The 13,390-nt window shown below is 56.7% G+C and overlaps 1 protein-coding gene across 7 annotated transcripts; it reads right to left on the bottom strand.

The window, feature by feature from the left end:
• Window positions 1-2,140: 2,140 nt before the first annotated feature.
• Window positions 2,141-10,050, bottom strand: ISLR2 (immunoglobulin superfamily containing leucine rich repeat 2). 7 transcript variants are annotated; one of them, XM_066342787.1, is made up of 5 exons: window positions 9,972-10,050; window positions 9,575-9,744; window positions 8,871-9,160; window positions 6,508-6,644; window positions 2,141-5,132 (listed from the first exon to the last, which is right to left on the bottom strand). In XM_066342787.1, the coding sequence occupies exon 5, from the start codon at window positions 5,122-5,124 to the stop codon at window positions 2,896-2,898; it is 2,229 nt and encodes a 742-aa protein (XP_066198884.1). In that variant the 5' UTR covers window positions 5,125-5,132; window positions 6,508-6,644; window positions 8,871-9,160; window positions 9,575-9,744; window positions 9,972-10,050; the 3' UTR covers window positions 2,141-2,895. The 7 variants fall into 7 exon arrangements, with proteins under 7 accessions (XP_066198884.1, XP_066198888.1, XP_066198886.1 ...); XM_066342791.1 differs by having other exon boundaries at window positions 8,871-9,053; XM_066342789.1 differs by lacking the exon at window positions 8,871-9,160 and adding an exon at window positions 7,183-7,274.
• Window positions 10,051-13,390: the final 3,340 nt, after the last annotated feature.

Genomic DNA, 13,390 nt, shown 5'->3' with positions numbered 1-13,390 from the left:
CTCCCGCAGCCAAGGCTCCATTGGAGCAAAGATGGCCCAGGCGCTGGGGATGGCTCTGTGGCCTCTGCCTCAGGCGCTAGAGTGGCTCTGGTCGCAACATGGCGACGCCCAGGAGCATCGCCCCCTGGTGGGCAGAGCATCGTCCCTGGTGGGCGTGCCGGGTGGATCCCGGTCGGGCGCATGCAGGAGTCTGTCTGACTGTCTCTCCCTGTTTCCAGCTTCAGAAAAATGAAAAAAAAAAAAAAAAAAAGCAGTACTTTTTCTAAAATATGTTATTTCTGAGCTGTGTTTCTGACACTGGGGTGGGCTGCCTTGGCAGGCTTCTGGCCACAACTCTCAGGAAATTTCTCCCCAAGGTAGTTGCTCTGGTCTGGGCAGGGAATCTGGGCTCCAGCCCTGGGGAGTGTCACAGCCACCACCTCTGCCTTTGAAGTGACAGGAGACAGGCTAGGATAGTGTTCTGGTTGTCTGGCCCTGGGCCTGGTCCCCAGCCAGGACTGGTCCAATTAGGAAGACCAAGCACCCACAGAGAATAGGGATGGAATCTTCATCTGCTCCCTCATGGCTATTCCTCTGCTCATCCATCTTCTTTCCTGGCCACTCCCTGTCCTACAGGGAGATTCGGCTGAAATGCATAGCCTTCCCAGGAACAGCATTCCAGACTGGTCCTGATCATGGTGGACCCCTCTGTCTCTTCTGTTCTCCACCCAAGAAGCCCCATTTCTGATACTATTAAATCAATGTGCTTTAACCTGATTCTACCTGTGCACCCATCTCAGTCTACCTGGCAGCCTCGCACACCCTGGCAGTTGTCCATGGACCACACACTGAGCACCAGCCCCCACCTCCCAACACTAGTGCACAGGCACTAGTCTCCAGGGTTAAAGGTACCAACTTGTTCTGTGGAATCAACCCTGCCAGGCTGCCCCTTTTCTGCTCTTCATCCCGTTCTTTGCCTGCTCTGTAGTTTGTTGAGACTTCTTTTGTGCAAACCACAGTGGTCTTGCCCTTGTGAATCTCTCCACTGGCTTCTCAAACCACTAAGAGGCTGGTGTTGAGACAGAAACTTGGCAGTTTCATACACACTCAGCCAACACCCCATCATAGGGACAGGGTCAAGCCAAGGAGAACTGTACACACACCCTGGAATTTCTCATGTTCAGTCTTCAGCGACACATCCTCTCCTTAGGAGCCCACCCTACTCTCTCTACCAGCCCCCCCCCCCTTATACACACACGTGGTTTTGCCCCTCCACCCTGGAGCTGGAGGCATAGGCAGCAGATGTCGGGTGTGAACCTGGCAAAATCAAGGGACAAACCAGCAGGACGTCTCAAAAAGAAAGATCCCAACTGGAGGAGCCTGGGGCTCCTTCCTTCTGCAGTTTCCTCCCGCATCCCCCTCCACACTTCCTCCCTCTGTTCGCTGACAAAGAGTCACCGAGCCCAGTTCGAATCAATTGTTTTATTGACTGTGTACATACAGACACGCCTTTAGAATAGGGCGCGCCCCCCCCCCGGGGGGGGGATGGGTGGGGGCTACCTCGCTCAGGGCCACACTTGTGCTGTGCTTCACGGACCGGGCTGGTCCGGACGTTGGAAACCACCCAACCCTGACACCGATACTTTCCTTCAAGAACCGGAAAAAAGGAGCCAGAGTCTCCGAGAGGCGTCCACCCTCCTCGTCCCTCCTCCCTCCCCGCCCACTTGACCGCCCGCCCCTACACTACACGATCACACGACACAGGACATAGTTTTCTTCTACACAGCACGCTTGTCTAGGACTAAAGCAAGGCGAAGACCATTGTCGCGGAAGAGGGGTAGGGGACGGGGAGGGGGGACTTGAGGACCCAGGGGCTTTTGTCTATCCTGATCCTGCTGCGACAGCCCTCCCAGGGGACCCACCCGGGACGCCACAGTTGAGCCAAGGTCTGGGCCCCATGCAGCAGCGGAAGCTGAGCTGTCAAGTGCACCGATCTCCTGAAACCCAAGTCTTCCACAACGAAACTGGCCCTGGACCAAACACGCACCCGGGGGGGGGGGGGGGGGGGGGGCAGGGTCTGAGCGCTTTAAGTTAGGTGAGAGGGCGGGAGAAAACGGTTCCCTGCCTCCCAACACGCTCGCCCCCTTCCCCCCCACCCCCCCACCCCCGCTCCCAATTTCCCCAAAGGCTGGGAAAAGTCTTAGCACTGGACCCGGAGTGTCACTGTGTTTTTTTTAATATAACGTGAATATGAAAATCTGAGCTCGGAGCTCAAAGGCGGCTCTGGCACCAGCTCAGCTCCAGCTGGTCAGAAGCAGAGTGGGGTGGGGGTGGGGTTTGGTTCCTAGTCTCAAGGGAGCTTTGAAACCAAATACTAGGGAGTTGTTGTCCCTGAACCCTGGCTTCCAGGACATGCACCCTGGAAAGGGTTAGAATAGGGGTTGAGGCAGGACCTCACAGCGCTCTGCGCTAGGGACGTCTGTCTATTAAGGGTCCCGGGCCAACCCCCTAGCCACAGTGTTACCACCAGATGCTTCCAATGTCTTCTCTCATTTCCTCTTGCTCCAGGGCTCTCGGTGGGTGGGCTGGGGGGCAGATTTCGAAGATAACAATTGCGTGGGAATGGAGAGGCAAGGGTGTCGCCTCAAGGTCAGCGGTGGTGTCTTAATGGGGAGAAAGGAGCAGGGAACTGTGCTTGCCAGGGATCCAGCCCACAAGGACAATGTCGGCCGTGGGTGTGGCAAGGGACTGGTGAAATCGTTTTACTCCCTACTAGTAGTCCCCTGGAGTCAAAGTCAGGGGGTGGGTAAGAGGGTGGGGTAAGTGGGGGAGGGCATAAATTCTGACAGCCCTGGGTTTCTGCTCCCAAGCACCCAAGGCAGGGGATGAGACTGGGCAGCTGGGCAAGCTGAAGGTTCAGCCCACTGTCTGCCTGTAGTTGCCGTTAATCTCCTGGGCAATGTTGACCGCTTCAGCACCTAGGGGCAGCCGGTCACTGTACTCGGAGCTCGCCTCGAACTCCTCTTGGTTGGCCTTGGACTGGGACTCCACCAGCGAGCAGGCTGCCAGGCTCTCCTCCCTCTTCAAATCTCCACCTGGGTCCCCCTGCTCTACATTTTCGTCAAGGCCCGCCTCGGGGGCCTCCTCTGGCTCCTCGCCACCCGCTTCGCCACCTGCTGGGTAGCTTTTCTCGGACTCGAGGTAGGAGGCACGTGGGTCGAAGTCCCCGGCGATGCACTTCTCCATGGGGTCAGGGACTTGTGGCCGCAGGATCAGACGGTAGGGCTTCCCGGGGTGTTTGGCCAGCAGATGGCAGCAGGCGGCGCCCAGCAGGGGCACTGTGGCTAGTACCAGGAGGAACACGCTCACCGCTACGATAACCAGCAGGGAGGGCAACTCCTTCTTAGTGGTGAAAACCACCTGCACGTGGCACGCCTCGCCTGCCTGCGCCAGGCACACGGAGTAGTTGGTGCCAGGACGAAGGCCACGGAACCAGTAGGCGTTGACACCCTCCTCCACACGCGACCACTGAACTACTGCACCACCCCCAGCCGGGCACAGATAGAGTCGGCGCAGGGGCCGCTGCCCAACTCCCCCAGCCCCGCCAGGCATAGGGCCCCAGCGCGCCGGCAGCGGCGTCAGTTGCACCCGCGCCTCGCGCTCCGCCACGTCCAGCGCAATGACACCCAGCTCAAAGACGTGCGGTTTGAGGTTGGCGCTCTGATTGAACGCGTGATTGGACACGTACCGCGAGGGGTCCCTGTGGCCACATCGCTGCTCCCCCACCGGGTCCGAGGAGACCTGGTCTTCCGCCTCCTCTCCCTCGCCTGCCTCCTCCTCCGGCCCCGCCTCTGTCTCCCCAAGGATGTTACCCCGGGCTGGGCCTTGGCCTTTGATTTTGCCCTCCGGCTTAGAGGGTAGGACGCTGTTACCCCGGCCTTTGGCTGTGGACTTGCGCTCAGAGGTCGGGGCCTGCACATCCGCGCCTTCCCCGGCGCTGGGAGCGTGCTTTGGAGGCCCGGCAGCCGCTACTACCACACGTACTGAGGTGGAGTTGGCGCCCAACTCGTTGTGAGCACGGCACGTGTAGACGCCTGCTTCCTTGGCAGTCAGGAGGGGCACCAAAAGGGAGCCGTTCGTGAGTGCCAGAAAGCGTGGGGTAGCTGGGGGCGAGGGCCAAGTGGGTGCCGGAGACCGGGTTGGGGCCTCTGCCTGGGTCGGCCTGTTCCCATCTCCTTCTTCCTCTCCGTCTTCCATCCTGTCCCCGTAGTCCTCCCCGCTGGGGACCGGCGACTCTAAGACTACGGTGCCACCCGGGATCTGAAGTTGCCACTGCAGGCGGGGCGTAGGGTGTCCTTCCGCGACGCACTGTAACATGAATGCCATGCCGGCGCGCAGGGTGCTGCTCGACTCCTCGATGGGCGGGTTGGTACTCAGACGCACACTGGGTGGTGCACAAGATAGAGCCGGCAAGCGGTGCACCGGAACGCCTTGTAGCGCGGTTGGCGTTGCGCACGCAATGGAGTCGATCTCGGGTAACGAGACTCTGGTGTTCGTGGCCCAGGCCTGCAGCCACACAAGTCTGCAACCGCAATGGAAGGGGTTATGATAGAGTTGCAGGTGTGACAGTGCACTTAGCCCGTCGAAGGTGCCGGGATCCAGGGTACGCAGTTGGTTGTTGTTGATGCGGAGGGAGCGCAAGTCCGGCAGCGCACCGAGTGCATCCGGGGGAAGCGAGCCCAGGCGGTTATGGTTCATTTTGAGCAGCTGTAGCGCGCTCAGGTTACGCAGGTCGCTCCAAGGGAAGCTGGATATGAGGTTGTGGCTCAAGTCGAGGTTCTTGAGCTGACTCAACACGGCCAGCGCGCCTGGCTCCACGGTGCGCACCTCATTGTGAGCCAGCCACAGCGAGGTGACCTGCGTGACATCGGCAAAGGCTCCGTGCCGCAGCACGCTGATCTTGTTGGCCGACAGACTAAGCGTGGTCACGTTGGCCGGTAGTCCTTCTGGCACTTCCCGAAGCTCCTTGTAGGCGCAGTCGGCGAACTGGTGCGCGTACTTGTCCACGCACGCACACGGCTCTGGGCACGCTCCCGCCACTTCTGTCAGCGCCCAGGCCAGCCACACTGCCCACAAGGGCACCATTGCGGATCCTGCGGGTGGAACCGGGGGAAGAGGTGGGGGAAGGTGACTTGGCGGCGAGCCTCAGCTTCCTTCCCCCATCGAGCTCTGCCTCTGCAAACCAGTCTCAAGGAGGCTCCAGGACTCCGGTAACCTACTCTATGCCCAGGTGCCTCTCTTCGGCATGGGTGGGGCTCAGTAAGAGTCTCAAGATTCCATGCATGCTCCCTCTCCGAGCCCTAAACTTCCTTTTCCAGTGGCCTACCTTGCTCTTTCTCTCTCTCTCTCTACCTACATCCTCACCCTGACGCTGGCCCTGTGTACAAGCTCTGCCGATCGCTGGTCTGCCTTGGACTCGGCACTGACCCCAGTCTGTACTTCTAAGCCATTGTTTAATCGCGTGAAAGGAATACACAGAGAGGGTATTTTTGTCTGTGTCTGGTGTCCTCCCTCCAACTCTTTGTCCCCTGTACAACACTCGCACACACGCCCATACAGAAGAACAATACAAACGCACGCTCGGGCCACCGCCATCAAACCGCCAAGTTCTGCAAGAGGTTCACAGCACATTTTGTAGGCACGCAAATACAAAGGCACCCAGACACAGACACAGTATACCCTGGAGACCTCATTGTTCTCTCAGCCGAAACCACCATTTGTACAGGGTTCTCGAACAACGGTGCAAAGCGCTTTCCTGTTCACTGTGGGAATTGAGAGACACAAAGACACAAGTCCTCACGGGAACCGCCTCCCTCCCGCACACACACACAAGGACACAAGCGCACACTGGCGTGTGTACACAGCCCTCCACTAAGACTGAAATCCCAGCGGATCAGCAATGCGGAGAACCTGTGGCGGGAGGCAAGAGCCGAGGAACCCGCGGAAGCCGACTAGCAGGCCCCTCAGCCCGCGACCTAAGCTACCTGCTTTGGGTTGCAGCTCCCTCGAGGGAGGAACCAGGGCTACTCAGTCAGGCTTCCATCTAAGGAAGGAGGTCTTCCCCCCATGCATGGACCAGGAGCATTGAAGGAAGTCACTAAAGGTCTCTCCCTGATCCGCGGAGCCCACCGGGCTCCCAAGGGAGCCGAGGGGTCCCTAGCCCAGGGGTCATGGGGGCTGCCACTAGCTAAGGAAGTAAGGGAAGTTTCAAGATTCTGCTTCTTTTCTGCAGTTCTACGATGCTCCAGGGACCCCTCTCCAATAAAAACCTTCTTATCCCCAGCCACACAAATGCACTTGCACAGCCCATTCCCACCTGGGGCTCCAGGCAGGATCGGCAGAGCCCCTCCCACATTCGTCTTTGGGAACCCTTGATCCCCCCACTCCACTTTTGCTCCCGAGGAGGGCTCCTCCTCATCCCTCCCCCATCTCAAAGGGTCCAGCACCCCAAGCCGGGTTTACCCTCACCTGGATCGAGGTTGTGAGGCGATCCTGCTGCTAGTTGACTCCTTGAACGCTGCCTGTGGCTTCAACCTCTTCTCCAGGCTTGGTTTCTCTGAGCCAGGACGACAGCCCCAGGGCGCTTCCCACATCTGTTGCTGCGACTGTGGGGAGGACAGGGGAAAGGGTCCTGAGGACCCACTTCAGTTTTTCCTTTCGTGTCTGTTCCTCCCACTTCTCGCTATCTGCAGATTGAAGGGTGTACTGGCGCGCTCCCGGTTGGGCAGGGACGCGCACAGCCTCTCCCACCTCCTGCATCTTTAACATTTGTTAACGCGACAGAGGCTCTACCCTTGGTCAGGGCGCGTTTGGGGCCCCCACCCCCGCGCCTACCGCCCTCGGCTGGGCTCTTCCCAGTTCCCCGCACCTCCATAGCCCATGTCCCCCTCTATTTACACATCTGCAGACATTGCTGCTGTTCCTTATCTCATCGCCCCAACCCACACACACGTTCAACCACATTAACATAGACTCTCACCCCCTCCACGCAGTCGACCTTCACATGTTAGAATTATCCGTCGTCATGCAATCATCGCGGGGATGCTTTGAACTCTCCCCACAGTCATGCACATTCTCATAGGCACGCCTTTCTCCAGGTCACCCTCATGCTCCCTGCCCGAACGCACACGCATTCACTCGTACCCTCACGAGCAGGTCCCGCCAGGGCCCCTGAGCTTCGCCGCTAATTGAACGGGAGCTGCTGTTACGCCCCGCAACATGTGAGACAAACCATCCTGGAGGAATTGGGGGAAGGCAAGGGGTCGTGTTTTGCCTTTAAAATCTTTTTTGCAGAGGAAGGTAGTGCAGCATACAGACCTCGAGTCTCGATGGGGCCGGCTGAGCTGCCCGCAGCGGAGCTCGCGCGGACCCTTCCGGCCCGTAGTCCCCCCTCTCCCATTAGCTGCCTCCTCCCCAAGCCACGTTCAACACAATGCATAATTGATAGTGTTAGCAGAGCACCTCACCCTCCCTATCATTTTTGCCTCGATCTGGGCAGATACAAGCCCTTGCTTCTCCCCCCTCCTCCGCCCCCCCCCCCACGCCTCGCCCGCGCCTGTCCAACCCGAACACCGGAATGCATGGCCTTGCAAGGCAAACGGGAAGCGACGCCCCCTCTCCAGCCCGCCACCGCCGCTGCCCAGCCTTTTAAGCCCGACTCTTTACTTCTGGCCTTTTGTGGCTAAACTAGCGCTGAAGCCCACGGTCCAACTCGCCTGCCTCTGCGCACCGCCGGGAGGGGCCGGGTGTGGCACGTGGGTTCAGACTCCGCTTCCAGCCTGGATGAATGCACCCAACGCCTCACCCTCAGGTCTTGACAGAGGCAAACGGGGCGTCGGGGCTGCAGCAGACAACTGCACCGAAAGGGATTACACAACATCAGCTCTTCTTGAGCACTGTGGACTGGGAACTTAAGGTTCCAACACCTCTCTCCCTTCCGTTCCCCTGCCGGTATCTTAGCCTCTCCAGCGAACACACTGCCAACCTCACACGCGGTTCCCAGAGTCTGGGCTGCTCACCACCCTCCTAGTGTCTCACACGTGCACACAACAGCCAGTCTCCACACACACTCCAATACTTGTTCTTCCCGGCACTCACTCCCTCTCTCTGGTGAAACCTCGACATTTCTTTTAGCGACCAGGGGGCAGAAGCGCGGGGATATCAGGCATTTGGCTAAAACTCGATTCCTCTCCCCCCGGACTGTCCACTGCAGCCCTGGAGACAGAGTTGCTGGCCAGAATCGAGAAATGGGTGACAGGCTCTCGGACATATGCAAAGCCCTCGCGGTCCCGGCCCTTCCATAGACACGGAGCTTTCAGGCCACCCTAGACTCCCCCAGCACCAGCCCTCACCCCGTGCTGCGTGAGTGGATGGAGGCGCAGGTGAAGGCCCTCTGAGAGGCTTAGTCTCCAGATTTAAATGTGGAGCATTTTAATGAGCTAGGGTGGTAGGGGAGAGAGACCGGGAGAGACCCAGCGAGGAGTAATGTATCTAAAGAATCACTCCACCCAGGTTCTGAGGATCCTTTGTAAATTAAATATGAACAGACCGGCAAAAGCAGGCTTTACGTCCCTCCTTCCCTCTCCACCTCCTGCTGTCGCTACAGGAGGCCAAGCCGGCTGGGACCAGAGCCTCTTGCTCAGCTCAGAATTCAGAACCCGAAACTTCATTCCACCTACGACTGTAGTCCCCGCAGCCAACCCAGGGGGAGGGAGCAGGAGGGGTGAGAGCACTTTGTCCTTATGGTTGGACTAGGAAACGCGTCCTTAGTTCAGAAGTGAGTCTCAGGGGTTTGGGCCTGGCTGGGTCGGGAAGCGGCTTAGCCGGCGCACCTGGCAAAGCCTCTTTGTCTGCGGCGGAGCAAAGGGGTCTCCCTGGGAGTGCTGTCCCCGTCTTGGAAAACCTGAGGAGGTGATTCAGGAAGCCTTGGCCGGAGAAGAGGAGTCTGGGGGCGTCGGAGGCCCAGCATCAAAGATGGGGAGTCGGATCCAGATGGCAGACGTTGGAGCCCTTCCCTGGTAGGGCAGGGTGGGGCGGCTGGCTCAGAGGATGGGATCCAGGCTCCTGTGCGTAGGCGCGCGGCTAGTGGGCCCTCCACCCAGTTTCTACCTCTCTTCTGGTTCTTTTTGCGAGGAGGCGGACGGAGAAGTGGGCAGGCAGGGGACAGTTTGGAAGGGTTGGGGGACAGTAAGACAGAGGCCGAGGAGTGAAAGTGAGAATGGTTTCTCTCACTCTCCTCGGAGTGTTTCCCTGGACCGTAGGGACCTCTCCAGCCAGCATCCCGGGAACCTCCGGGGCCCGCGGGCCAAGAAAGAACCCTTCCCCTTGCGTTCTCGCCGGGGTTGCAGGAGCCGGGGGAGGGAGTGGAGACAATTCAGCAGGGAGCTAGGGCTCCAGGTGACAGGGCCGCCACCAAGGGCGCGATGGCCACCCAGAGAGGGCGCGGGCTCCCGCCGGCCCCTGTGGTTCCCGCCCACTCTCCAACGAGTGCTTTTGTTCCCCGAGCGAGCGTGCCCTCGGGGTAAACAGCCCTTACCCTTGCCTTCGACCCTGGAGAACCCAGTGCCTGCCTCGGCAGCCTGAAGCCCGAGTTGCCCCTGGCAAGGTCCGCGGAGAACTCGGGTAAGGGCCACGACTCCGGGCTCAGCCGGAAGATGGAGTGATCCTTGTCTTGCGCCGCCAGGCGCGCCGGAGCAGTCTAAATGACTATAATGTTAATAATGGCACAGTAACTGAGGGGCTGGGGAAACGGGAGCTTAAGATACCACCCCCACCGCCGCCCACGTCTTTGATCGTTAAAGAAACAGGCCCCTAATCGGATGGGTAGAGGTAGGTGTGGGGAGAGGAAGGGGATAAGGCTCCCAAATGCGGAATCTGTAGAATCCAGGCTAAGTAGGCTTTTGGACAGGATGGGGTTTGGACCCTAGACATACCCAAAGGCCGATAGCTGGAGCTCCGGGCGGCTTTTTGAGAAACAACTTCTAACTTCGAAGTTGGGATCTCCGCTGGTCCCGGGAGTGGGATGGGTCGAAACCCAGTGGATTCTGGCACTGGCTTCCCTGGCTCTGTCCATTCAAGGTGTCCGGCCCAGTCCTGTTTCGCGCTCGCCCCCTGCTGGACACTGCTTGCAGGACGCCGAGGCCGGGGAAATGTTTGGGGGCACTGGATTAGGAGGGCTGAGGCTGGAACCCCAGAGAGCTATAGCTGTCCTCTCTCTGCAGACCCCAGAGGCAATGTTCCAAAGTGCAGAATTCTTAATCGAGGCACCAAAGCCTTCCTTCCCATGTCCACCCAGCCTACATATACCAAGAATCTCCAACTTTCTTACTTGCCTAATGCAGGTACAGACCTCGCTGTGCACCCTACTATTTCCAGCGACCAGAGCACAATGTAGGCACCCTCTGGATACTCGATGAAGGAATAATCCCTGGCACATACCAACGAATTTAGGCCTTGTGGGACAGAACCTTCCAGTACACCTTTCTCATCCTGGTGGGAGCCCTTTCTCTTTCAGCCTTGTTTGGAGCCTTAGAAGTCAGTCCTTAAGTCCATGACTTTGTCAGGAACCTATAAGATGTCTGAGATCTGAAAAAGGTCTTTTGGCTCTAAGACGGGAGAAGAAAACTGTAACTGGAAAAAATAGATGTTTTATCAAGGTTCAGTTGCAATCATTGCAATGTACAAACCTTGCATCTAGCATAGCACATGGGTAAATTCATGGGTGTGGGGGGACCTCTGAAAGTTGGAGAGCCAGGGCCCAGGAGGGCATCAAATGTTCCCAGCATGGCAGCCTGCTCAGGAGATCCTCCCCACAGCTGCCCTACAACCAGAATCTCCTAAATTACTCAGTGCTTCCCATCTTTCAGCTTCTGGTGGTCCTGTCCCAGCCTCACCCAAATCCCCCCCCCCATGCATACACATTCACACAGTGTTCCCATCATTTTCAAAACCTGCTTTCCTTTTCTAACTTCCAGCAGAAAGTCCATTCCTCTGTTTATAACCTCCTCCCACCTTTTGTCTTTCCTTCCCCTTCAACACACTCTTCATTGTGGTTAGGAGGAAAAGTTCTAACATCAGAGTCTACCATGTACTACCCGTGTGACCTGGACCAAGCTACTTAACCTCTCTGTGCCATAGAAGAAAGGGTTGTACATAAAATGATTATTTTATTGGGTTGTTGTGAGGAGTAAATGAGTCAATGCATGCAAAGCTCCCAGTACCTAGCATTTAGTGCTCAGAAATGAGCTTTTTTTTTTTTTCCAATAGCTAGAATTAGCCACCATTATTGCCTTGCAGAGTTGAGTCCAGGTGGGAAGTGATGTTCTGTTTGCATATGCCCCTGCATGCTTCTGCCCTTCCTCCCCCACAGAGGGAAGGACCTTGGCCCTACCCTCAACTGCTTCTCTTCACCCCCCCTCCATACACACTCACCTTGGCATAGGTAGCAATCAGAATCACCATTAGTATTTGTACAGACTTCTAAGATACTTCAACCTGCATTCTTGAGGTTGAACCAGGTGCACCTGTACAGGAAGAAGGGCTTGCAGCTGCAGCTGTAGTAGAAGGTTTTTAATTAAACCCACCATCCGTTTAAGTATTTATTGGGCTCTGTGGTTTTAATCATTTTCTAGGGAAAACACACACACACACACACACACACACACACACACACACATTTGCATATGGGAAGACTGCTGATATGGAGGAAAGTAACAACCTGTGGCAGTTTCCTGGAGGTGACTGGGAGGAATTTTCCTGAATGGTACAGATGAAGCTTGACATTATTAATATCTGGGACCCCATCCGCAACCTTCCTCCCGGTGCTTTCGTGAAATTAGCTTAGCATGAAGGCGAAGCCCTTTATTGCCATCTCAATTTACAATGGCGCCTCCAGTGGCATCTCATGTAATTATCTGGGTCTGTACTTGTCTTGATAGAGGTGGGAACCCCTGCCTGGAGAAGGCAGCCCTCCGGCCCATGAGGGGAACATGCTTAGCTGTTCTGCCGAGTGTGGGCAAGACTGGTTCTCCAAAGAGGGGAGTCCAGGGCAGCCAGCCCCTGCCCAGCAGGGCGAAGGGAGAGCTTGGAATCGCTTCAGCCACTTCATTGGCAGATAACCAAACTTCTGTCTCAAAGTAGATTAAGGGTAGCATCTCACAAGCAGGAAACATGGCTGGCTTTGAGCTGGTTGACTGAAGAATGACTTCAGTGGGCCTAAATGCTCTCTGTCTCTCTCCCCTGCCATCATCCTTGACAGGGTTGCAGCCTAAGACTTGTGTTCCTTGGTGCCCCTGCAGGGCTTGGCAGCAGCTGGGCTTACATGCTTATTGGTAACAGACTGGTGAATAGAGAGGCTGGATTCTTTCCAGACACCACAGCTTCCCTGCAGGCCTTGTCAACACACATTGGCTTAGGACTCCCTGTCTCTGAGCCGATTGCTGGCACAGGGGATAGAATTGATTGACTTAAAACAATAATCCTCTAGCCTTGAAACCAAGGTTGAGGAGTCCATTTCAAGATTCACTACACACAAGAACCCCCCCCCCCTTTTTTTTTTCATTTTTCCGAAGCTGGAAACGGGGAGGCAGTCAGACAGACTCCCGCATGCGCCGGACCGGGATCCACCCGGCACACCCACCAGGGGGCGATGCTCTGCCCCTCTGGGGCATCACTCTGTTGCATCCAGAGCCATTCTAGCACCTGAGGCAGAGGCCACAGAGCCATCCCCAGCGCCCGGGCCATCTTTGCTCCAATGAAGCTTTGGCTGTGGGAGGGGAAGAGAGAGACAGAGAGGAAGGAGAGGGGGAGGGGTGGAGAAGCAGATGGGCGCTTCTCCTGTGTGCCCTGGCCAGGAATCGAACCCGGGACTCCTGCATGCCAGGCCGACGCTCTACCGCTGAGCCAACCGGCCAGGGCCAAGAAACCCCCTTAAATAAAATGTGAGGAAACTGCATGATCAGAGTCATCTAATAATTTGTCAAAATGAACTGAAATGAAGCTGACCATAATGATAACAAACCGTATTAGATCTAACCCCTTATCTGGAGATTGGACCAGTCTATTTGCATAGTGTGTGAGCAAGGTCAGGACCCTGTGTAGGAACAGGGTCAAAAAGCTGTCTTAGAAAGCCATACATACCGACTAGACAATTCTCCACTTTCAAAGAATTCCTAAAAGGATAAAAATGTATTCTCAGAAATTCCTGTGCTGGGTCCAAAGCGATTTTCAGGGCAGTGAAAGCTTCAGTCTTTAGTTGAGGACTGATGAACAGGAGATGTTTATGAACTGAAGAATGTTCCTGCATGACTTCACATCCTGAACGTGTCACCCAGCCCCATGGCCGAGAAGAGAA

The sequence above is a fragment of the Saccopteryx leptura genome, chromosome 6 (genome assembly GCF_036850995.1).
Source record: "Saccopteryx leptura isolate mSacLep1 chromosome 6, mSacLep1_pri_phased_curated, whole genome shotgun sequence".
Lineage (NCBI taxonomy): Eukaryota > Metazoa > Chordata > Mammalia > Chiroptera > Emballonuridae > Saccopteryx > Saccopteryx leptura.
This window is presented reverse-complemented; position numbering and strand designations above follow the sequence as displayed.